The sequence below is a fragment of the Lipotes vexillifer genome, unplaced genomic scaffold, assembly GCF_000442215.2.
Source record: "Lipotes vexillifer unplaced genomic scaffold, Lipotes_vexillifer_v1.1 scaffold590, whole genome shotgun sequence".
NCBI classification, from domain to species: Eukaryota; Metazoa; Chordata; class Mammalia; order Artiodactyla; family Lipotidae; genus Lipotes; species Lipotes vexillifer.
The window spans coordinates 1,334,862-1,358,413 of record NW_006778358.1 but is presented as its reverse complement, the minus strand read 5'-3'; the positions used below and the strand labels follow the sequence as shown (position 1 = coordinate 1,358,413).

Below are 23,552 nucleotides of genomic sequence, written 5' to 3'. Positions count from 1 at the left end.
CCTCTCGCCCACATTGTTCTTAGCACAGAATCCTATGTTGTATTAAAAAGGAAGACCACAGGGGCTTCCCTGGTGGCGCGGTGGTTGAGAGTCCGCCTGCCGATGCAGGGGACACGGGTTCGTGTCCCGGTCCGGGAAGATCCCACATGCCGCGGAGCGGCTGGGCCCGTGAGCCATGGCTGCCGAGCCTGCGCGTCCGGAGCCTGTGCTCCGCAACGGGAGAGGCCACAACAGTGAGAGGCCCGCGTACCGCAAAAAAAAAAAGAAAAGGAAGACCACAAAGGCCTCAGTCTATTTACTTTTAGATTCACAATTATACGAGTAAACATGAGTTGACACCTCGGTACACTGTAAATGGTTTGGGATGAGTAAACATGAGTTGACACCTGAGTACACTGTAAACGGTTTGGGTTAATCTCCTGGCTCTTCATTCACCACGGACATTCATGGCTCTCATACAACCAGTGCCAATCTGAAGACACACAATGGGTTTGTGAAGTGTTGTTCACAGGCTTTATGTAACTGGGTTCAGTAGGTGTGCCATTCAATTTTCATGCCAGGTAAGCTGAGCTGTTTTGAAGCCAAGAGGTTCTGAGATCATGCCTTTAGGGTTTTTTATCACCACCAAGAAGGCAGCAGAGGTAGATCTCCAGCTCTAAAGGAAGGGACTTTCCTAGGTCCTGGTGAAACCGTAGGCCGGTCACTGTGTGTGATAAAATTTTCTTGTTGTTTCATGGAAAGAATGTTATGCCCAGAGTACTGAGTCTCATCTGAAATAGAAACATGGGGCCCTAAAATGAGATAATTTTAATACATAAAACAATCTCATTTGTATTCACTGCTGATAAGAATTAATCCTGAATAACACTCCTTCTATTTTTATTCTTAAGATTGAGTCTGATAAGATAAACACCAAGGTCCTACTGTACAGGACAGGGAACTATATTCATTATCTTCTAATAAACTATAGTGGAAGAGAATCTGAAAAAGAACATATCTATATACTGCATATATATGATATACATATACATACACGTATATATATATATATATATATATATATATATATAGCTGAAACACTGTGCTGCACACCTGAAACTAAAACATTATAAATCAACTATACTTCAATTAAAAAAGAAAAGAGTAAGTAATGTCTGTCTCTAACAAAAGCACCTGGCATTTTTTTGACCTTACTGAATGCTAATCCTCGATCTGCTCACCTGTTAATGAAACTCCTTCCTCACTGACACAGGGTTTGGGAACCAGAGACATACAGCTTGCCAGACAAAGGACATTTTCTTTTCTTGACCTAGGAGCACAAACTCCATTCCTTCCATCCCTTAAAATTGTCATGATATTTAATAATTATGGAAGAAATCACTTACTACAATAAATACACGAAAATGGATTAAGAGGAAGAAGGAATTAGCAAAGCTAGATTCTTAAGGGACGGCCAACAGCCTTACCTATGAGCGTGTGGAAGACAGCGGCTATGGCACCAGCCACCACCATGCACAGGACAGCTTTGGTCCTGTCCCGCTTGCTGTTCACAAACACCAGGCCCACATTCTTGAAGTCACTCATGGGCCCCGTGAAGAACTTCATTAAGGAGTAGGCCAGCCCGTAGCTGGCCAGCATCTCCACTGCATCTTCCTTGACAGCAGCAATGCCCCGGTTCAAGGCCTGTGGAGGGAAGAAACCCACAAACAGCGTTAGGAACGGCATCTTGGGGCTTCCGTGGTGGCGCAGTGGTTAAGAATCCGCCTGCCAATGCAGGGGACACGGGTCCGAGCCCTGGTCCGGGAAGATCCCACATGCCACGGAGCAACTAAGCCCCTGGGCCACAACTACTGAGCCTGCGCTCTAGAGCCCGCGAGCCACAACTACTGAGCTTGCGCTCTAGAGCCCGCGCTCCGCGACAAGAGAAGCCACCATGATGAGAAGCCACGGCAATGAGAAGCCCGCGCACCACAACGAAGACCCAACGCAGCCAAAAATAAATAAATAAATAAGAAACGCCGTCTTATATCTCCTACAATAAAACTCAGCAGGTCATGTTTCCACAGGCACTCTAAGCAGCTTATAGGGCAAATCTCACTGTAATTTGATAAAGGTTATTAGTTTTCTTTTTCATCCATATTAGCTTCATTTTGAAATATCTTCTTGTGGGGGAGATAGCTGTCCGCTGGGGTGAAAGTAATAGAAAGAAACCCAACAAGCATTTTATGTTAATATCAGAAAATAATTCGGAGAAGTTCTGGTTAAAAGGTTAACAGGTTAAATTTTATTTGTAGGCTGAACCTATAGCAAGAGGCATTGTGGAAATGGGTCAGCCACTTTATATGGAGTAGGTGATGGTTTCTCTTTTCCTTTAAGGAAAGGGTGTGTGTGTGTGTGTGTGTGTGTGTGTGTGTGTGTGTGTGTGTGTGTGTGTGTGTGTGTGTGTGTGTGAGAAATACTAGGTATCTGTTATGTACGTATCCTTCACAGCATAAAGTAAGTTCTATGCTATGAAAATAGGTATTGAAGGAAATTATTATACAATCAATGGATGTTTTCACCTGATTCTTACTGTATCTTAACTTGAAATAGATTCCTGATCTCTTTGCAGACAAACAGGAAAAGAAAATCTTTAAACCAAATACACCATTTTGAATAATAAGATGTGGTAACAGAATATTCTGTTTTAATCATCCTCCATGGGGGACCCTCTGAGGTACTGGTGGCCTTGTCAGGATGGCATTTCCAAACTAACTTTCCCACCTAGTAGACAATAAAGTAGACTCTGGAGGTAGTGGGAATGGATGTCCAGGAAGAAGAAATTTATTTTAAAAATGTCCCCAGTATATCGCCTCTGTCTTAGGCACAGGCAACTGACTGGGCAGGAGAGTCAGCTTTCTGTATAGTAATACACTTTTAATTAGTTAATTTATTTTTATTGAAGTATAGGGGATTTACAGTGTTGTGTTAGTTTCTGGTGTACAGCGAAGTGATTCAGTTGTACATATGTGTGTATATATATATATATTTTTTTTTCAGATTCTTTTTCATTATAGGTTATTACAAGGTATTGAATATAGTTCCCTGTGCTATACAGTAGGACCTTGTTGGTTATCTATTTTATATATAGTGGTGTGTACCTGCTAATCCCAAATGCCTTAGTTATCTCTCTTCCCCCTGCCTTTACCCTTTGGTAACCATGTTTGTTTTCTAAGTCTGTGAATCTGTTTCTGTTTTGTAAGTAAGTTAATTTGTGTTATTCTTTTAGATTCCACATAGAAGTGATATCATATGGTATTTGTCTTTCTCTGTCTTACTTCACTTGGTATGATCATCTCTAGGTCCACCCATGTTGCTGCAAATGGCATTATTTCCTTCTTTTTTGTGAAGCCAAGCTAGCTGACACAGGGGTATAAAAGGTCACCTCCCCTGCCTCACCGTGGGACTGATCACTCTGGTACAATTCATGCTCCAGAGCTCCCCATGGGATCAGGTGGAAGCTAGTCTCCAGTGGAGACCACGTCCTTGTTTAATTTTTCCCCACTGCCCACTGCTTCCCTCTCCCCTTCTCCGGAGAGCACACACTCAATAAATCACTTGCACAAGAATTTCCCAACGCAGGTTCTGCTTCCAGAATCCCCAGCTCAATACAACTTCTAATTACGTTTCTCTCAGACATAGAGAACAGTGTATGGTTTGTTCTTTTTCCTTCTCATCCTTCCCCAGTCTATGACTGAAAACTGTTTACTTTTTATTGCTAAAATACGTGTTCGAACTTAAATGATAAAACTGTATATTAGCACAAGTTTTAAAACTACATAGGAGGGCCCCTAAATAATGTAGGATTAGTCTTTTTATATGTCTTGTTGGCAAAATTTTATTCTTTGCTAAAAAGACATTAGCTCTGGCTGGGGCATCAACGGCAATGCTTTCTATTTCCACCAACTGTTGTTCCTTGATGAAGTCCTAAAGCCAAGTGCTGAGGCACGAGAGCAGAAAGAAGGGCACAGGGAAGAACAGCTCTGTCAGCAAGACTGGGTGTGCAAACTCCACTGAGCTCAACAATTTATGGTAATTTGAGGAAGGAGCACAGGGTTTAGAGCCAGGCAGACTTGACTGGATCCGCTTCTACCACTTAACTACTGAGCGGCCTTGGCCATGGTACTTATTCTCGCTGAAATAATGGATCTTAGATTGTCTGTAAGTAGTGTACAGGGCACCACCCATGACTGGCCTAGAAAAGGCACTTGAAAGCAAGGATTTATGTCTATGTTGTTTACCACTGTACACCTACCACCTTGCTACCTTATAAACACTCAAATATTTGTTGGATGAATGAATGAATTAGGTATTTTCTGCCAGGAATTTCAATGTTGATATTAATTTGTATGCACTTTAAGGAAATCACATTTTGATTGTAAGACGAAGATGTTATTACTTGTAAGATTTACGATTGACTTAACATTTTTTTTGGCCACATTAAATGTACATCGTGATGGGAAAACATATCCTGATTTCAAGAAGCATTAAAATGCAAGAAAAATGAGCTTTAGAATTGAGGAGATATGCTATAGTAATATTATTAGCCTTTTTATTATTTCCATTTTCAGTACTGCCCCCAATTTGTTCACTTCCTAATTTTATGATTTTCTTTTGATACCAGAAAGATTAAGTTATTATGTAGTTGATCCTTCATTTCATGGAGTTTCTTTCCATACTTTTGGACTCTGTCATTCTTACCCATCTTTAGCTAAGGGAATTTTGTCTAGCTTATAGCTTCATTTGCGCATTTAGCTTTTTACTCCTCCTGGAACTTATGCTGTGAGGTATGGCTTAAAATTCATTTTCTCATAATAGTTTACTCCTTCAACACCAGTTTGAATAAAACACCCATTGCCCACTTATTTGTGATGTTTTCTGATCAGCCATTAGTTCTTATACTTCCTTCCATCACCTATTGTTTGTTTTACCTGTCTGTCTCAATTTGCTTACCCTGTTTTTCTTGATAGCATGTTCATTACCTGACATTATACTGTCTATTTACTTGTTATTTGTCTCCCTGTCTATCTTCTCCATTTGACTGTAAGCTCCAGGGCACAACGAGAGCTTTGTCTGGTTCACACCACATCTCCAGACCTAAACATGATAGGGGATCACATGATAGGTGAACGATAAGGATGAAAGAATGAAGTGAAATACACACGAACAGGATAAACATTTCCTGTGACGGGTACTGAAGAAACGAAATTAATGAGCTGGGGTTTCCTTGGAGGAGGTTATTCAGATGAACTAGACAAGGAAATCCCTTCAAAGAGGTGATATCTGAGCCGAGAGATGAAGAATGAACAGCTGTATGAAGAGTTGGAGGAAGGCACAGGCCTGCAGGAGGGCTTAGTGTTAAGGAACAGAAAGGCAGCCAGTGAGAGTAGAGGGGAATAGGTGAACTTGGAAGAGAAGACAATGCTGAGGTCATTCCAGGTCACAGCGAAGAACACGGTGCTTTGTTCTAAGAGCAGTGGGAAGCCATCAAATGGTCCACGCAGGGGTGTGACAGAGGCTCCTGTTGGCTGCAGGGATGGACGTGGCCTGGAGAGAGACAGGCAGAGCAGGAAGCCAGGAGTTCTGTGGTAATCCAGGTAAGAGAAGGCGATGGCTTGGACTAGGGGGCGTAGGGAAGACGGAGAGAAGTAGATTGACTCGAGAGCTTTCTGCAGGTAAAATAAATGGACCTGGTGATGGACTATGTGGTGGGTGTGAGGAAAAGGGAGAACTCAAAGCTGACTGTTGACTTTTTGGCTTGAGTCATCGGTCAAATGGTGTTGCTACTTACTGAGATGAAGGGACTGGGGGAGGGAAGGTTTGGGAGGAAAAGGCAAGACCTCCACTGGGGAGTCCCCTACTGGGTGTGAGACACCCACAGCATTCCAAACACAGAAGTCAGGTAAGACAGTTGACTAGGTGAGCCTGGTGTCCAGGGGACATCTCGGCTATGGATATTGGAAGGTCGTCAGTATGCAGACAGCATTTAAAGGCAGGAGACTCAACGAGATTATCTAGACAAGGTATAGATAGAAGGGAGTCTGAGATTCAGCCCTGTAGGACCCTAGAAATAACTTTAAACATTAAGTATGTGGCAAGCCTTCCATGTTACCTGGGGGTTATAAGGATGCTGTAGTTCAGCATCCATCAGTTAGCTACTACTGTTCTGGCCATGTCACTCACAAACCCTGCTGCATCTCTAGCCAACACCAGGAAGAACAGCCACTGTGGCTGGGAAAGAGGAAGAGCTACGGCCTTGAAATTCAGCTAAGAAAGTGTCTGAGACGTCTTTGGAATGAATTAGGCCTGGAGTCACAATTCTGTCCCAAGATTGTTGGAAGTACACAGGTTCACCGACTGTTCCACCAGAGGCAAGTGTCTAAACATTCATGGGCTTCCCAGAGTAAAGACACTTTAAATTAGGGCCACATCTACCGAGACTCCAACCACTGTAACTATGAAGCTGACCTTCAAGCCCAGCCTGGCTCTGGTCCCAGATGGCAGGGCACGGGGGCCTCGTCACACTCCAGATCAGCATTCTCTGTGCTGTGGGTAGTCGTCAATATGTAATGTCTGACTTCCAAACTTATCTGGCTCCAGAAGGCTTTTCTTGGGTCCTACCTGCCTTAGTAAATCCCAGTATCTGCCAGGTTCATGGTGCTCTAATGCCTCATTTTTTCCCCCAGCAAGTCAGCAAAACTACAGGATATTAAAAAGTGAAACAAGACAACACCCCAAAACCAAAGCCTCCAGGGACATGGCTAACAATTCCCATGTGATCTCCCTGGTATGAACTGTCTTAGATCTTTAAACCCTAAAAGGGATCCTGACATTCTAAACTTGGGCTCTAGAGACCAGAAACATCTCTAACTGCCGACTGGGCGTCTTTAAACCAAGAGTCACCACCTCACCTCCGTCCTGCCAATCATTTCGCGCCAATGTTAACAGCGAGTGTTCCTTAACAGCTGGGCGCTGGGTGGAGTGTTGTACCTCCTCCCCTCCCCCGGTCCCAGGAGCTGGAGCGGGGCCAGAAGGTGATACCCTGTCCCTGAGGGCAGGTCTGGTGTCCAGGCGGCACCGTTGATCTCCTGTCCGGGAGATCTGCGAGGCTCTCTCTGCCCCTCCCCCTCTAGCTACTCGAAATGCCATTAAACTCGCCACCCTCTTGACCACCCCATCTTCTGCCTCCTGCTGCCTGCCCTTCCTCACTCTACCCCACATTTCACAGTCATCACCTTAACCTCACCCTTGTCAGTAGCCACAACTCACTGTCCGCAAATCTCTGACCTTGGATTCATCTCATTATTTACCTATTCCACAGTCTTCTCTAGATTTGCAGACTTCTACCCGGGCTTTGGGAGCGGCTGGAATCAAATGTAAAACACAGGGTGCTGCCACTACACACTCTTTGTCTCCATCCTCAACCGGGCTGTTCACCGCTCAGTTATCGGTCCATCTTTCCCAGCCCTGCTCTCTGTATGGCTGGGCTGCCTCGTTCCTCTTTCTCAGCAGATAAACTCACCTCTTACGTCATCTGCGATACGGAATCCATCAGGGAGAAACTAAATTTCTTGTTGCTTCTCCCCCTAAAACGATCCTCCACAAAACACATCTGCCCCACACGCTTCCTCACCTCCTCTCTCTCGTTACGCTGGAAAGGCCAGTCTGAGCAGGGCGAGTCTAGGGCTATCCCCCCGGGTCTCTGCATTTCCGTCTCTCTGACCTTGGCAGGAGCCGCCATCTTCCTCTCCTGCTTGTCTGATCTTGGCTACTCGACGGGCTCTTTCCCATCCTCATTCTCACGTGCTTAGGTCTCTTCCACGTGAAAAATAAACCTTCTCTGGCCTCCCCTCTTCCTCTTGTTCCCGCCCTCTTCCTCACCTCCCTTTCACAGATGACTTCCATGAAGTGGTACCTGTGCTCCTTATTCCCACTTTGGTTCTTCCCATCTACTCCTCCGCCTGCTAGAATAGCAGCTCCCGAAGTGCAGGAACCCCGTCTGTGGCCCCAGAACCACAGCTCTAGCACGCTCTGGTCACATGACAGGGAGCCAGCACGTAATGCTGTGTTGAATGCACCCACTGGGTTCTGGCTTCTCTGTCTGCGGCCCTCACACATGCTCTTCCTGTTAAACCAAACGGGCACTTGCTGTCGTCGTCTTTCTGACCCCGGGGCGGATCTACCCTGTGGGCTGCTCCCTCTGCGAAGCGCTCTTTCCTCCTTGGCTTCAGTGATGCTGAAGTTTCTAGGTTCTCCTCCTGGCTCTTCCGCTCCAGCTCTTTCTCCTTGATGCCTCCTCTTCCTCTGTCTCAAATATCGGCGTCCCCAGGGTTCTACCTGGGGCCCTACGCCTCCGCTCCCTCTCCCCTCTGGCTCAGCAATCCCTCCCCCTCCCACAGCTTCAATTACTCCCTATCTGCTCAGGAGTCCCTGATCCATCTCTCCAGATTTCTCAGGCTTCTCTTAAGCTCCAGACCCACCCATCTCCACCTGAGTGCCCCTGTGGCACCTCACACTCCACCTTTCCAAAACTGGGTTCACCATCTACTAGACTACCTGGGTTCCCACAGACCCAGCCTTCCTCTTGGGTTCCCTTTGAATGAATGCATCCCACCCAGAAGCCTGAGGATCTCCCTGGATCCCTCTCAGTCCTCGTACGCACAGATTTCCCGGTCCCAAACATACTCTGTCCCTAGTCATTGCTTTCTTGGTTTGTTTGGTTTTTTTAATAAATTTTGTTTGTTTATTTTTGGCTGTGTTGGGTCTTTGTTGCTGCGTGCGGGTTTCCTCTAGTTGCGGTGAGCTGGGGCTACTCTTCGTTGAGGTGCACGGGCTTCTCGTGGTGGCTTCTCTTGCTGTGGAGCACGGGCTCTAGAGTGCAGGCTCAGTAGTAGTGGCGCGCGGGCTTAGTCGCTCCGTGGCATGTGGGATCTTCCCGGACCAGGGCTCGAACCCGTGTCCCCTGCATTGGCAGGCGGATTCTTAACCACTGCGCCACCAGGGAAGCCCGCCTAGTCACTCTTAATCTGTCCAGTTCTCTCCAGCCCCACCACCATGCCTTGGGTCAGGTCACTCGTGGTCTTCTTGTCTCCAAGCCCTCCTTCCCTCCACACTATGGTCAGATCACAAAAATCCAAATTCCTACAAGGGTATCCGAGGTGCTTCAGGGCTGCATCCTGTTCACAGACCGTGGGCCCCACAGATGTTGCTCTAAGTGTCTGTGACACTTAGACACACGGGTAGACGGCATCCAATAAGCATTTGTTCAATGAGTGACCACTCACAGAGGCCACTCACGATCTGACCTTGCTTGTCTGTCTGGTCTCTACACTTGCCCTTGCACTATGTTTTATGAGGCTTAAACTGTTTGTAGTTTTCTGGATACGCCACACTCCCTTTCGGCTAAAGGTGTCTGAGCAAGCTCTTTTCTCTACATAGGATTGCCTCTACCCCTGTCCCCACTCCCACTCACCTGGTACACTCATAATCAGTTCGGCTCCCAGGAATCACATTTCTGCGAAGCCGTGCCCTAGGCCTAGTCTCCTCTGTGCTCCCTGGCACACTCTACCCCAGGTACCAATGCTGCACTCATTGGGCTGTACTGTGGTTGCCTGGTTACCAGACAGCCCTTCTTGCCAGATTACTTTGAGGCAGGGTTTGGGCTTACTTGTCACCAGCTTTCCTACATCTACTCAGCACAATGCCTGACACATAGCTAAAATTCAATATGTGAATGAAGAAATGTGTTAACTAACATCCAGCTGATTTATCTGGTCCTTCATAAAAATCTTCCACCTGCAGGTTTGGTTTTTCTGGGTAAATAAACCCATTTTTGATAGAATCTATATATTTAAAATATGCAAAGAGATGCCAGTAGCACTATACACCTTGCTGTACCTCTGATATTTTCTCATGAGATAGACAGGGATATCCACTGCTATTTCTACTATGTCACATGGGCACCCAGTAAGTACTGGATAAAGGTGACTCCTTAACTGCAGACACACAGACATAGATAGGATGCAACAGGGGGACACATGATTAGCCTCTTAAGTATAAAGCTTAAACAAAGATTTTTTTCCGACTTTCTTTTTTTTCATGTCCTTTGGATGTCAACCGGCATATAGGACAAGCTGTTCCCCTATGAAGTCAAATCCTATAACAGAAGTCAGCTGCCGTGAGAAGAAAATCAGAAGTTTAGATTCAAAGGAGAACCTTCTCGGAGAAGCTGAGAGAACCCTGCTGAGAGCTAAGTGTGCCGACAGGTAACCAGGGTGATAATCTCCAAATCTGAGAAGATGGGTGCCTGTAAGGGCAACAAGGCTTGGAGAGAGATGGCCACACAGTTCAGGAAGTGCCAAGGGCAGCTGGACTCGGATCTTGTAACTGACATTCATGGCCGTACGGTAAAAAAAAATGATCACATTTTTGCTCATATAGAAATGGCTCTTCAAATTCTTCCACGAAAAGGTGCTGAGTGGACGGAAATGAACATATCTACCAAACAGAAACAGACTCATAGACAGTAGAGAACAGACTTGTGGTTGCCCAGGGGGAGGGAGCATGGGGGAGGGATGGACTCTGAGTCTGGGATTAACAGATGCAAACCATTACAAACAGAATGGATAAGCAACAAGGTCCTACTGTGTAGCACGGGGAACTATATTCAATATCCTGAGATAAACCATAATGGAAAAGAAAATAAAAAAGAATGTAAATATGTGTATAACTGGTTCACTTTGCTGTACAGCAGAAATTAACACAGCATTGTAAATCGACTATACTCCAATTTAAAAAAACCCATATTGCTGTCAGAAAAAGGTGTTGAGTTGGAACCTGGTATTGTTCCCTAAAATAGCAGTGAGATTATTATATGAAAGGCTGAACGTCCCCTGATTTTACTTTTAGTAAGATGAATACTTCCTTTACTTGCCTCATCCTGGATTAGGAAAACCAATGGGACGCAGGGCTGGGTAATCTGTCTTTGATAAAAGACCACTCCTCTGTCTACAGCTTCAACGCTCCCGTTACACCTTCCACGACATGAAGCCCACACAACCATTACTGTGGCAAAAGAATACAGTTTAAAAACCTTTCTCGAACCCAAGGTCCTCAGAAAATTTGCATTTGTGGAAGTGTGGAAAATTCAGAAGTACACGTGGCGGCAAAGCTACCTGTGGGAACAGCGTCTTCCAATGACATAGCTAATCAGCAACCTTTGGATTTCAATCCCCTCAAAGAGTCTGGGTTCCTATAATTTCCCACTGTTACTGTTCTGTTCGTCTGTATTTTAAAAAGTGGTTTGGGTTAAATTAGATCATTTGTCTTCCCGGTAGTTTTCCAGCCATGTTTTATTTTCTCAAGGATCTATATACCCCTCTAAAGGAGACACCTCGCTCTGTCTAGCTGGAGCTCTGGCCAAGAACTTGACACCCACACATGAGGTTGTGGTTTACAGGGAGTGGCAGTAAAATGAAGCCTGGTCTCTTTGGTCGTCAGAGTCATTGCTCTGGGCAGTGCTATCCATATTTAGTGCTTCCTGGAAACTCAGAGACAACACCAGGCAAGTCCAAAATATACCACTGGTTGTCTCTGTCACTTCTCACACCTGGACAGGAGTTTCTACAAAGAACAAACTACCAAACAGGTTCCACATTTGGCTAACTCAGTTTTCTCCTGTTGGTTTCCTCAACACTTCAGGGAAAACAAAAAGCATTTCACGCTTGATGTATTAATCTAGAAATGTGTTAGTTCGTTCAAGGATATATTTTAGTGTCATAGGTCCCTCCTCAGATCCTCTTGACCTTTCATTTAAACATGAAGCTTATATACCTAAATTTTACTTTAATTCAAGACGGTAGGAGGCTTGACAAGGAAGAAATATTACTATGAAAATTCTAGTGTACTTAAAAAAAACCAAAGCTTCCCACGTCATTCAAGGTTCCTTACTTACTTCTCACCTTGATCTCATAACTTTACTGTTGTGAAAATTTCCATTTCCTACTAATTTTTTAATACTTATAAGGTTATATGGTCCCCAAATGATGCTATCGCTTGGTTAATATCTTAAGACTATGTCTATTCCACTGTAGAATCGCGTTTAAAATGCTTCTTTATTAACAGAACAAAACTAAACTAAACAGCTCACACAACAACTCCATAAACAACAGTCTGGAATAGATTGACTCTGGGATCGGGGGAGTCTTTTTACTAACTGTCTATGCTTTCTCTCTGCCTACGTACTTACGCACCCTGCTTACGTACATACTCTCTCCATGATTAGGAGTAGATTCTATTTCTTGATTTCTCTAGCACCTTACATTTGGCTGTAGATCTCTGAACAAGCAGCTCCAAGGCTCTGTTCCTTTTTCTGACACAACTGCAACATTCTGAAATGTCATCTATGAACTTCTATTGACATTTACAAATGCATTTATTCTAAGAGAAGAATAAGAGGCCTATGCCTATTTGCATTTGGAGCTTATGAAACCCAATGACCACCATAATAATGACGATGAAACTATCTCGGCTAACATTTCCTGAGCGCTATAGCTCTCTGACGGACACTGTTCTGAGATCTTTACGTCTCCCGACCACTCTGTGAGGGATGTACGATTATTTCCCAGCTTACTGGTGAGAACACTGGTACGCGGAGAGGCTAAGCCACTTGTCCAGGGTGACACAGAGCTGGGAGAAGAATCCAGAACTTCTTGACCTCTGGGCTTGAGACCCTAACCATCACTCTATTATCCTGAACCAAGCCCTCTTTCCACTTTGAATTAGATATCGCAGTTGGGGCCAAATGCTTCCTTTAAACAGAGAGGATTAACTGAGCAGAACAAAGAGAACTTTTGGATAAAGATGGATTTTTATGGAAAATTCCAAAGACCCTGAAGCAAAGATTATTTTTTAAACTATCATGTGTAGCAAGCACTACAAGCGCAAATGTGCAGGATGAACAGAGTGAGGCTGAAGTCATCATATATCTGAGCCATGCCAAGAAAATGAGGATAAGAGAAATCAGGTCACTAATGCTCTGGCATCAGCACCACACAGCATGGCGAAGGGTGCAGATGGAACCTGGGAACACAGCACCACGTGGGCTGTCTTCCCAAGCTCATGCACCAGTCCCCCATCACTAGGGTGGTAGAGATGCTAAGAGGCTCTCCACGGTGGCCTTCTGGAGACGTGGACAAGAATGTCTATGAGCTTCTTTTCTACATGGGATAAGGCACCATCCTAGTATCTTTAACTTGTGCAAAATTTTTACTTGCTTCTCAACTCTGGGATTCATTTATTTCTGCTTGGGGTTCAGCTATGACTCACTGCTGGTATTTATATAACCGGGCACATGTCAAGTTTTGTGAAAGATTTCTAAGGGCCTGGGGCGTTTGATCTGATTGTTTTTAGGAGGCTAGTGAGAGTCAGAATTAGTCATTAAACAGGTTAGTCCATCCAGCCCATGGATGTTACAAACCAGTGTTGCACACACAGGTGCACACATGCACAGACACGCACACATGCTGAGAGAGGAACCCCGACAAAATTCAAACGGACCATATTTAATGGGACAAAGCTGTCTTCAGTGGTTGCTTTGCTGTGTGCAGGTAGGTTTGTCATGGCCTCCCCATGACCCCATTGCTATTATTGGCCTAAATTACTGATCCGACTTATGAGATTCTAGGTGAAGTAAAATCATCTCACTGAATAAACTGTTCAGAGCACAAAACAAGAAAGGACAAAGAATGTCACTGTAGCACAAGCAAATCGGGAAAGTCCAATGGTGTCAATAGTGGTAGCAAGGATTTAAGAATTAGATATCCTGAACTTATTTTGTCTTTACAACTATAACCGTGCTTTGTGCCAAATATTTTTCACCAAGAAAAGTGATATGATCAAGGAATAAGCTACAGAATAGTGCGGGTAAAATTGAAGTGCTTTGAAAATTTCTAGACTAAAGAGAGAATGAATACATTTTTGTCACTTACTATTTCATGTACATAATAATGAGCTAGTAAACACACATGCTGAACTTCATTCTGTAAATCCAGATTGACTGCAATTCAGATTTTGGACGTCTGAAAGTCAGAGTAGCCTGAAGTGCTGTCTTGCTCTAGCCCTTTGGCCTACGTGAACGAGGGGACGAAGGGGACCCAGTGAAAGGAGACATCTGCGCCCCTGTCCACTTGGCCCCTGGAGCCCCAAAGGATGCTGCAGCCATAGAAGCATATTTGTTGAGGGTGTAAATAATTTATTCAAGAGATCTGATTTATGGATCACATGAACGACACCAACCTCTTACATATGCAGTACGGCCAAGTCTTGAAATGTACCTTCACACGCTATCTTATTGGCTGTATCTAACAATGCTACAACAAGAGGGTAGGTATTGAAAATTCCTGTTTTTTTTCCTTTACATCTTTATTGGAGTATAATTGCTTTACAATGGTGTGTTAGCTTCTGTTTTATAACTAAGTGAATCAGCTATACATAAACATACATCCCCATATCTCTTCCCTCTTGCATCTCCCTCCCACCCTCCCTATCCCACCCTCTAGGTGGGCACAAAGCACCGAGCTGATCTCCCTGTGCTACGCGGCTGCTTCCCACTAGCTATCGGTTTTACATTTGATCGTGTATATATGTCCATGCCTCTCTCTCACTTCGTCCCAGCTTCCCCTTCCCCCTCCCCGTGTCCTCAAGTCCATTTTCTAGTAGGTCTGCGTCTTTATTCCCATTCTGCCCCTAGGTTCTTCATGACCATTGTTTTGTTTTTTAGATTCCATCCATATATGTGTGTTAGCATATGGTATTTGTTTTTCTCTTTCTGACTTACTTCACTCTGTATGACAGACTCTAGGTCCATCCACCTCACTACAAATAACTCAATTTCGTTTCTTTTTATGGCTAATATTCCATTGTATATATGTGCCACATCTTCTTTATCTGAAAATTCCCGTTTTGTAAAAAAGGAAACAAGGTTCAAAGAGACTCCATGACTTGCCCAAGGCTTTTGGTTAATATATTGTGTAGCCCAAACCAGAAGCCTGGGAGACCGTTAGCCCGATGCTCTTCCCTCCTTCAACACTAGACTGAAGACGGTGGGTGAAGGGGTGGCGTTGGGATGAACATCCCCCCACTGTCAACAAGGCAGGGGGAGGGGTGTGCATGTCCTCACACAGAAATGTCCTTACCCATCCAGACGGTTATTATTAGAGATAATTATTACTAAAGGAAATTGTTACTTTTACCTGATGGCAATGTAGTTTGGGGAATTGGAGAGCCCTTATAAGGAAGGTAGGTTAGGCTGAGTTAAAACTTCCTTGAGGTCTTTCCCTTTGAAAGGAGTCAAGGGCAGGCTCCTGGCTTTGAGTGATGCTGCCGTTGGTGGCAGAGCGTGGCCTGGTCAGCCTCGACCCTGCAGTCTGGGCAAAGAGGTCCTACAGGATGAGCAGTGGGGAACGCTCCTTGGACCCAAGCTTCCCGTGACCACCCGAGAAGGGCGTCTGTTAAAGTAGTACAGCTCTATTCAAGGCCCCAGTGATTCCAGACGGTAAGGTGGTGTCCCGGCTGACAGTGGGACAGGAGCTCGGGCACAACCTGGGTCCAGAGAGGCCTACTGGTCACACTCAGTGCTCCTTCTGTGACTCCAGGATATAGTCGACAGCTGATGTATCTCTCCTGGTACAAAGTAAGAACGAACAGTGAAGCTTCCCCCAAATACCCACTGCCCACATGGGGTTATTTAAGCCTTTTCAAGTCCTGTGACGTTTTCACAGACTCGAGACCCCACAGGAAAAAGGACTGATACGTAGTACCAGCCCTAAGTCTTACCAGTTGACATTGACATTATTTTAAAGCATCATTTAAGAAAATATTAATATAAATGGATAGGAGGAGCACCCTCTAGTAAAACTCCTTATCATATGTTTGTTATTTAAGAGTAATGTGTTGAGAAAACAAAGAAAAGCCAATTTTTCTTTGTTTCTGATGGCACAGTCTGTCTTATGAGACTAATAAACTGCCTCACTCCCGTTATAAAAGAGAGATAACTACACAATCCTTGGGAATAAATTCAACAAGGAGTACGGTTCTTAAATAAAGAAAACCATAGAATTTTCTTGAAGCTCATAAGACAGAAAGAAAAACACAAGCTATGTTCCTTGATGAGAAGACAGTGTTACGAATATAACAGAAATCTTTCTGAATTCACCTGTAAGTTTAACGGAGCTTCAGTAAAAATTCCAGCAACCTGGGTGTTCATTTGCACCTGGGTAAAATGATTTTCAACTTTGTATGGGAGGATAACCAAGAAACTATGATAAAGAAGTCTAGTGAAGGGGAGCTCCGTTTACCAGGTATTAAAGTCCCCAAGAACAGGCGACTCACAGAAGGAAAAGTACCAATGAAACGTATACACCTGAAACGATGCTCTACTCTGAGAGTAAAGCAGTTAGGGAAGTAAAAATGGAAACAAGACTGCCATCAGATTAAACACGAAAATGACGGATAAAATCCAGGGCTGGTGAAGATATGGCAGAAAAGGAAATTTCATACAGTATTGGCTGGAGTGTAAACGGTTATAGCCTTGTGGCAAAGGAATATGTCAAAAAGTATTAAAATTTAAAGTGTACCAACTCCTTGATCCAGCAATGCTCCTTTAGAATCTATCCAAACAAAATAAAGCCCTAATACGTGATGCCACCTATACAAAGGCATTCATTAAAGCATTCTTTGAAATGGCAGACAGTTGACAACAATCTGTCTGCCAATATGGGAAAGGCTAAGTAATTACGGTTATTATTCGGTGCATGCACGGTCCACGCACATAGGGGCGTGCTGACCAGCAATCACAGCGCACGAGGTGCAACTAAACGTATCCACCTAGAAAGAAGCCCGTGACACAGTGCCAAGCAGAAGAAGGTTGCACCGTAAGCAATGTAGTATATTCTCACTCCATTAAAAAAATAAAAAAGACACTCAAAATGTGTAGGTATATGGGTGTGAGCAGAGAGAAGGTTGGAGAGTGACATATACCACACTCTTAATACTGGTTATCTTAGGAGAGGTGGGATGAAGGGGGGCAGGAAGAGGAAAATTCGCAGCTCTACACTCGTATCTGTATGGTTTTACTTATGGCAAAGAACACGTTACTTACATAGTTTAAAACAACAACAAAGAATACACACAAAATAGATGAAATGTCTAATTCTTAGGGGCAAAGCCAGAGGACCACCCCAAAAAGCAAAGGGTGATAGGTTACTGGTGTGCGTTTTGTGATCACCTGGCGTGATGCCTCTTAAAAGGAATCCTCCATTCATCTCGCTTGAAAAACGTCCTGATTTCCGACAGCTTAAACACAAGGCTGAATTCTAGAAGCTGTGTGCTGTCCAAAAGACAGCTGCAAGTCTCCAAAACCTAGACCTCTGAGCATGAGAAAAGAGGAACCTTCTCTTGTTTAACTCACCCTCCTGCTGCCACTTGTTTAAGCCCTTTGTTACCTACTTCTGCCTTTTGTGACTTTAACACCTAAGTCATGATACACTTACTAATGAGTAACACAACAATTATAACACAGTCTGACTATAGCAGAAGGGCGTTTAATCCAGTCTGCAGGGGCAGAGAAGGCTTCTTGGAGTTCTGTGAACTTAACGGGGCTATCAGTGCTCGCCTTGGGAAGACTCCAACCTCTGAATTTCCTTGCTGTGCTAGCTCTTAATCCTAGCTGAAATGCCAGCATCTGCCCATCCTCTGAGCTCGAAGTTAAGCCTTTCTTTCCCCAGGAACCCCTCTCTAACCAGTTTCAGCCACATGATCGTTCCTGTCATGGGAATTATTGTCGTCATTCCTTTATTCATGGAACAATTTCATTCATTCACATATACTTAATGAGTATAGAATATCTGCCTGGAACTGTGCCCTTTATTGACCAATAAACATGACACGATGGTCAGACTGTTAACCTTTTATGGCCACCATGTTACGCACACTGATCAACAGAGAGCACGGGGCCAGGCAAACGTGCTGTACTCATTAAGTGTATTTGAATATTTCTTTATATTCACCACAAACCTTAGAATTAAGGGCTTGTATGAATCGTTAATTAGTGAAAGACTGTCCTGAGGACTAGGGCAGTTTTGTATGACAAGGAGGAGGACAGACTCAAAGAGCTGAAGATGGAAAAAGCAGTGGGGAGGGGGCAACACAAAGGCTGAGAGAGTACACATAGAAGGATTACTGCTGCAACCAGGGCTAAGACACGAACATAGCAGTCCAGCTGTAAAAGCAGTATAGATAGTACGATAATTCTAACTGCTCAGAATGAGTGGAAAAGGGAACTTTAGAACACAGGTGTATGGAATGAGCCCTCCATAGCTGTGCAAAAGGAAATGTATAAAAAAAGGGCTACTCTTTGGGTATAACTACATCTAAACTCATCTGGCATTACATATAACAGCATTCATAGAAGACGTTAAGAATCATTCCAACCTCAGTGTTAGAATTGTTTTACCCGGTCTCACTCATGAGCTTCCTTGTGGCTTAAATGCATGTTGTTGAAACCAAACCAACTTTAATATCCCCACTATACATTTAGGTCCACTTCAATTACTCTAAACTCGTGTGTCCCAGAGTGCTGGTGACAAAAACGCTAAGCTCCTTTGCTAGAAATTCTTTGAAGTGCTCAGGATTTTGGCTTGATAACCTCTCCTGAACACTTGGGAATAAAGCAAAGGAAACCTTTCTTCCTATTATGCACTGACAGTAGAAGGGAATTTCCCAAGGCTGTCTGTTAAGTTTCTAAATGGTAAAGTGCAGATTCTTTTTAATGGCACATTAAGGAGAAGACCAATGGTAATTCTGGACTTCGAGTAGTAAATAGATTTTCTCATTGCGTAAAATAACTCCGACAGTATATCTGAATCTGTTCTAAAGAAAGCTTTATAATCCCTTTCAGTTGCTTGATATAGAATACGATGCTTCCTCACAAGTTAAAATGCGTTAAGATTTCTCCCTTGGTGTTACTAAAAGACCGTTTCTACAGAATGAAAGCAAGCTCTTTCTCTATACTTACTTCTATGTGAAGGTGAAAGGACACTAAATAGATAAAATATGACATAAACTATTATATCACCTCATTTCTAATGCACATATGAAAGTAAGACTAGTCCCATATGACCATACCACATGTTTTCTTGACTGATGCAAAAATTGCAGAATTCAAAGAGAAAAACACTGATCAGGGAAAAACAGGAAGTTCCAACTTTGAAAAACGCTCAATCCACCTTCCCTGCAAACCACAAAAAGATTAGGCAAACCAAGTATTTGTTGACATTGGCTGTAAATTTTGAAAGGGAATAGAACCTTAAAACATACCCGGAGTGAGACTCAAATCCCATTTTCACTGGTTCTTTTTCTTTCTTTTTGGAAAATGTATTTTAAAGGAACTGCTAGGTAGAAATCTAAACTTACGTATTCATCCCTGTAGAGATTAACAGCTTTGTATGAAGCGCTGACTGTTTTCAAGTGCTCTCCTAAATGTGTATAGGTGTCTGTGCTGGCCATCTTCTCATGAGTTTGTCACAGTTCATTTAATCCTTCTGAAAACCCAGCAAGGTAGGGAGTCTTAGGTCTTGTGAGAGACGGAGGGGCTGACACTCATAGGGAAAAATAGTTTACCCAAAGTCAGAAAGCTATTAGTGGCGGAATTGGGACTTTGGCCTCTAAACCCAGCAGAGTAAGCTGGGGAGCATGTGGCCCATCAGGTCAGATCTGAGTTTCCCCCGTACTAGCTGTGTTCTCTTGCGCATACAGCTTTACTTCTCTGAGATGCAGTATGCTTAGGAAAATAGGAATGCTCGCCCAAACTGGTCTCCTGTAGGACAGATTTTAGGATTAACTGAGATTATGTCCATGAAAGTGCTTACTACCAAAGGAGGCTAATCACCAACCCTTTCTCCCTCCCCCAAATAAGAATTCTGGACACACGATGGACGTCTGTTCTGACGTAAGCCAGAGCACATCAGGGATCTCCAGGGTCCCCATGGGATCTCAGGATGAAATTTCGGTTCAGGGTAGATTGGAAATTACTCCTGAAGACCTGTGGCAGGTCTAAATTTCTTCTGGAATTTACCTGCTTTTTAGAGTAGCCACAGCCTGTGGAGAGATTCAGGCCAAAAATTCCATCCTGATGCACTGGGTCACACACACATGGCCCTCAGCGTGGTCACACGGGGTTGGTGCAGGACCCTATTTCTGGGTGATGGATGACTTTAGCCCTCCAGCAGTGACCGTGTTGACTCAAACTGCCTGAAATTTAAAGCTCCCCTGCCAGTGGGGAGGAGACGGACAGCAAGAAGATAACAGTGGTAGGTGCTTTGTGATTTCCATCAAAATCGCAAAGATAAATGAAGGAATTCCCAAAGCACCTTCTATACCAAGTCCCTGTGCTGCCAGCCAGGCTCCTCCAGCTTTAATAACCCCTTCCTGCCTCTTTTTTTTTTCCTCTTAATAAACTTGGTTCCCTTGCTTAAAAGATGAGTGGAAATTGGTTTTGAATAAATTCAGCCATGCAGTCAAAATTAGTAGTAGCTAAAGCAAAATCAAGCAAACTTCTCATTACTCAAAGTATATCCTCATTAATCTGACAGCTTTAGAAGGAAATGTGCACAGTGTGCGTAATGCAGTACTGGTTTTTACATGTTCAAAAGCAGCTTTCAGTGATAGCTCATTAAGTCAAACATAATACACAGGTGTCTACCTCGGGGCCCTCCCGGCTCTTACTCTCCACCCAGGAAATCTCTGCCACGCAGGTGCCACACGGACCTGGCCTGTCTGGCAATCACTTGATTAGGAAGACTGGTTCAGTAGCTATTATGTGTCCAGTGCCATGGAGCACACAAAAGAGATGAGGATGAGGTCCCTGCCTTCAAAGAGGCTACGGTGGGAATGTGGAACCAGTAAAGCGTGATTAAAATGCTCCGTGGTGGTAACATAAGGACTAGCAGTGAGACAACTCCAACAGCGACAGCCACTGTGTGCCCAAGAAGACCTGAACGGTCCTGGGCTGGCTGGGAGGAAGGGGGACGGCTCTGGTTGGGGGATGGGAGTGATGGAGTAGAGCCTGCTCTGGGCTCAAGGAGAAGAGGCTGGGCCTGGGGGAGTGGAGGGATCTGAGGTCAGGTGGCGTCAGGTGACCCCAGGCAGGGGAGTTTAGATTGGACGTGACTGGCCACAGGAAAGACCGAAAGCTTGTGGGTGTAGAGTTTAGAAGACTGATCTGGTAGGAGTGTGTGTAATGGACTAAAACGGGAAGGAAACGGCCAGAAAAACCACCTCTTATCACAATACCACAAGGAACAGGTGTTCAGTCCAGGACCCATGGCGCTGGTAGTAGAAAAGGATGGGGGCCACCATTTATTTTGATGCAAGAAGTAAGATCTGCTTCTCATCTGCCTTGAGCACCCCGCTCCCGGGTCAGTCTCCCTGAGGGCAGGGCCTTATCTAGGGTGTCAATCAACACTGGTGAAAGGAAAGAATGATGTCAGGGTTTCTAGCTGAGGTACAGCAGGGGTGCCACTGCCTGAAGCTGGGTGCCAGAGAACGCAAGCTGAAAATGCTACCTGGGACTGTCCATCCTCCAAGTTATGTTAATAAATAAATAAATAAATAAAACAATACTTAGCTACAACAGAGCCTTAAAAAAAGAGAGGCAGACATTCTTACCAAGTTTAAAGAGGGATGTAATCTTTAGGGAAGGACGTTTGACCAGAGCCAGGCTTCCTTGACCTTGACGTCTAAGGATCTTGGACTTGAAAAATGCCCACGGGGATACTGTGAGCTGCTGCAGCCTCAACTGATCCCACACTCTGTGCAGTGACAGCTCATGGGACCCTGTTTATCTCTGGACCACGCATGGCCACAGACCTCACCCTAAGTGTCCCCCCATTCCTCGTATCTTTGCTCACAGGAATTTCCCACAACCCCGAGGGGTTGTGTCCATGCAGCGCTCGCAGCCTGGCGAGACCTGCAGGGATCGGGGCCGGTGAGATCCCCTGACATCCACCAGCAGTCTGCTGGAAGGTACCCAGGCTACGTGGTCTGGGATGCACAGGGCATGAAGAGGCAGCATACACAGGCCAAGGGCCAGGCAGCCAGAAGCAGGAGATCTACAGGGCCCCGGAACACAGAGTATAAGACGGCAGGACGGATGACAGGCAAGGAGGGGCCCCTGTGCCACTCAGCTTTACTGCCTCTGCTCCTCGCTTGAGAAACCCTATCCCAAGTGAGTTTGCCATGGACATTTGCAGGTGACACCTAGTGGCCTAGCTAGCTAGGTGGCCGCAGGAAGGGCGGCGAGCAAGGTCCTGGCAGGAGCCGTTTCCTGCCCCGTTCGCTCTCTCCTGGGGCAGTACGTCCTCTCCCTCTTGATTTGCCATCACTGATTTTCTTTGTTGGTGACTGTTGAGCGATGAATGGGGTGACTGCCTACGGGGGAAAAATGTGTTTCTCTAAGTGTTAGAAGTCGTGCTAACCAACTGCTGTAATTTGTAAATGTGCTGTGGTTAAAAGCTGAACCCACAGACAGAGCACTTCTTAAGGCACTGCTGAGTTCTTCCCATGGAGGTGATAAACCTAATATGCAAATTACAGCTTAAGATAAATCATAACAGTAAGCCTGCTTTTTAACAGACGTGGCCTTAAGATCTGTACACCAAGGTTTGGAACAGACCGGTCTTCTTTTCTCGGAATTGGATTGAGGTTACACTTAGCACTACCTTGTCCTAAAACTTCAAAGAAACCCATATTGCGTTCGCTTCAGCACCAGGTGAGGCAATGGAAATAGAATTGCTTTTGTGCTTTGGGAGGTATGCTTTTGTGTTTCCCTTTGCGGTGCTATACGTTTCCGGAGGTCATGGAACTAGAAGGCACAGAAACAGTGTGTGTACTCTCTGCTACTTGACTGAGGGACAGCAAATGCCTGGACCCAGGTGTGGTGCAAAGCTTATCCACCGCACCTCACTCATCACACACTGCTGCAAACAGCTGCTCTTTCCTGAAGCTGGATTTTTCAGGTTCCTGCACAGAAACATTTACCATTTTGTCGATGGCACGCTACTGGCCGCACAGAATTTGGTCACTGGTTTGGAGGCCCTATCACCAAACATAAAAATCAAGCAAGAAGAGGGTGGAAACAATCGACCTTCTAGCATAGTAAAATCCAATCATGACCTACTAAGCATCGTTGTTTGCTATTTGAACGGGCAGCATTTTTTTTGCATTTGAAAAAAAAAAAAAAAAAAAAAGATGCAGCTTTTCTTCTACACCAGACAATTCCCTTAACAATACTTTGTGGTTCTTAAGCTCACTTTAAGTGAAAATAAGTCCAAAATCATGTGACTTTGACTAATGAGGTAGGAAAACATGAAGAAGGAAGATGCTGGATTCTTTAAGCAAACCCTCACCCTTTTCAAATGAGAACTTAATAAGACATAGTGCAAAAGCAGGTTGTAGCC

At 44.6% G+C, this 23,552-nt stretch overlaps 1 protein-coding gene across 1 annotated transcript in view; it reads right to left on the bottom strand.

Moving 5' to 3' along the window:
• Positions 1-23,552, bottom strand: part of ANKH (ANKH inorganic pyrophosphate transport regulator) — a 140,821-nt gene that overhangs the window by 61,208 nt on the left and 56,061 nt on the right. The window contains exon 2 of the mRNA XM_007451612.1: positions 1,467-1,683. Within this exon, the coding sequence (XP_007451674.1) occupies positions 1,467-1,683 (217 nt within the window). The remainder of the gene's footprint in view (positions 1-1,466; positions 1,684-23,552) is intronic.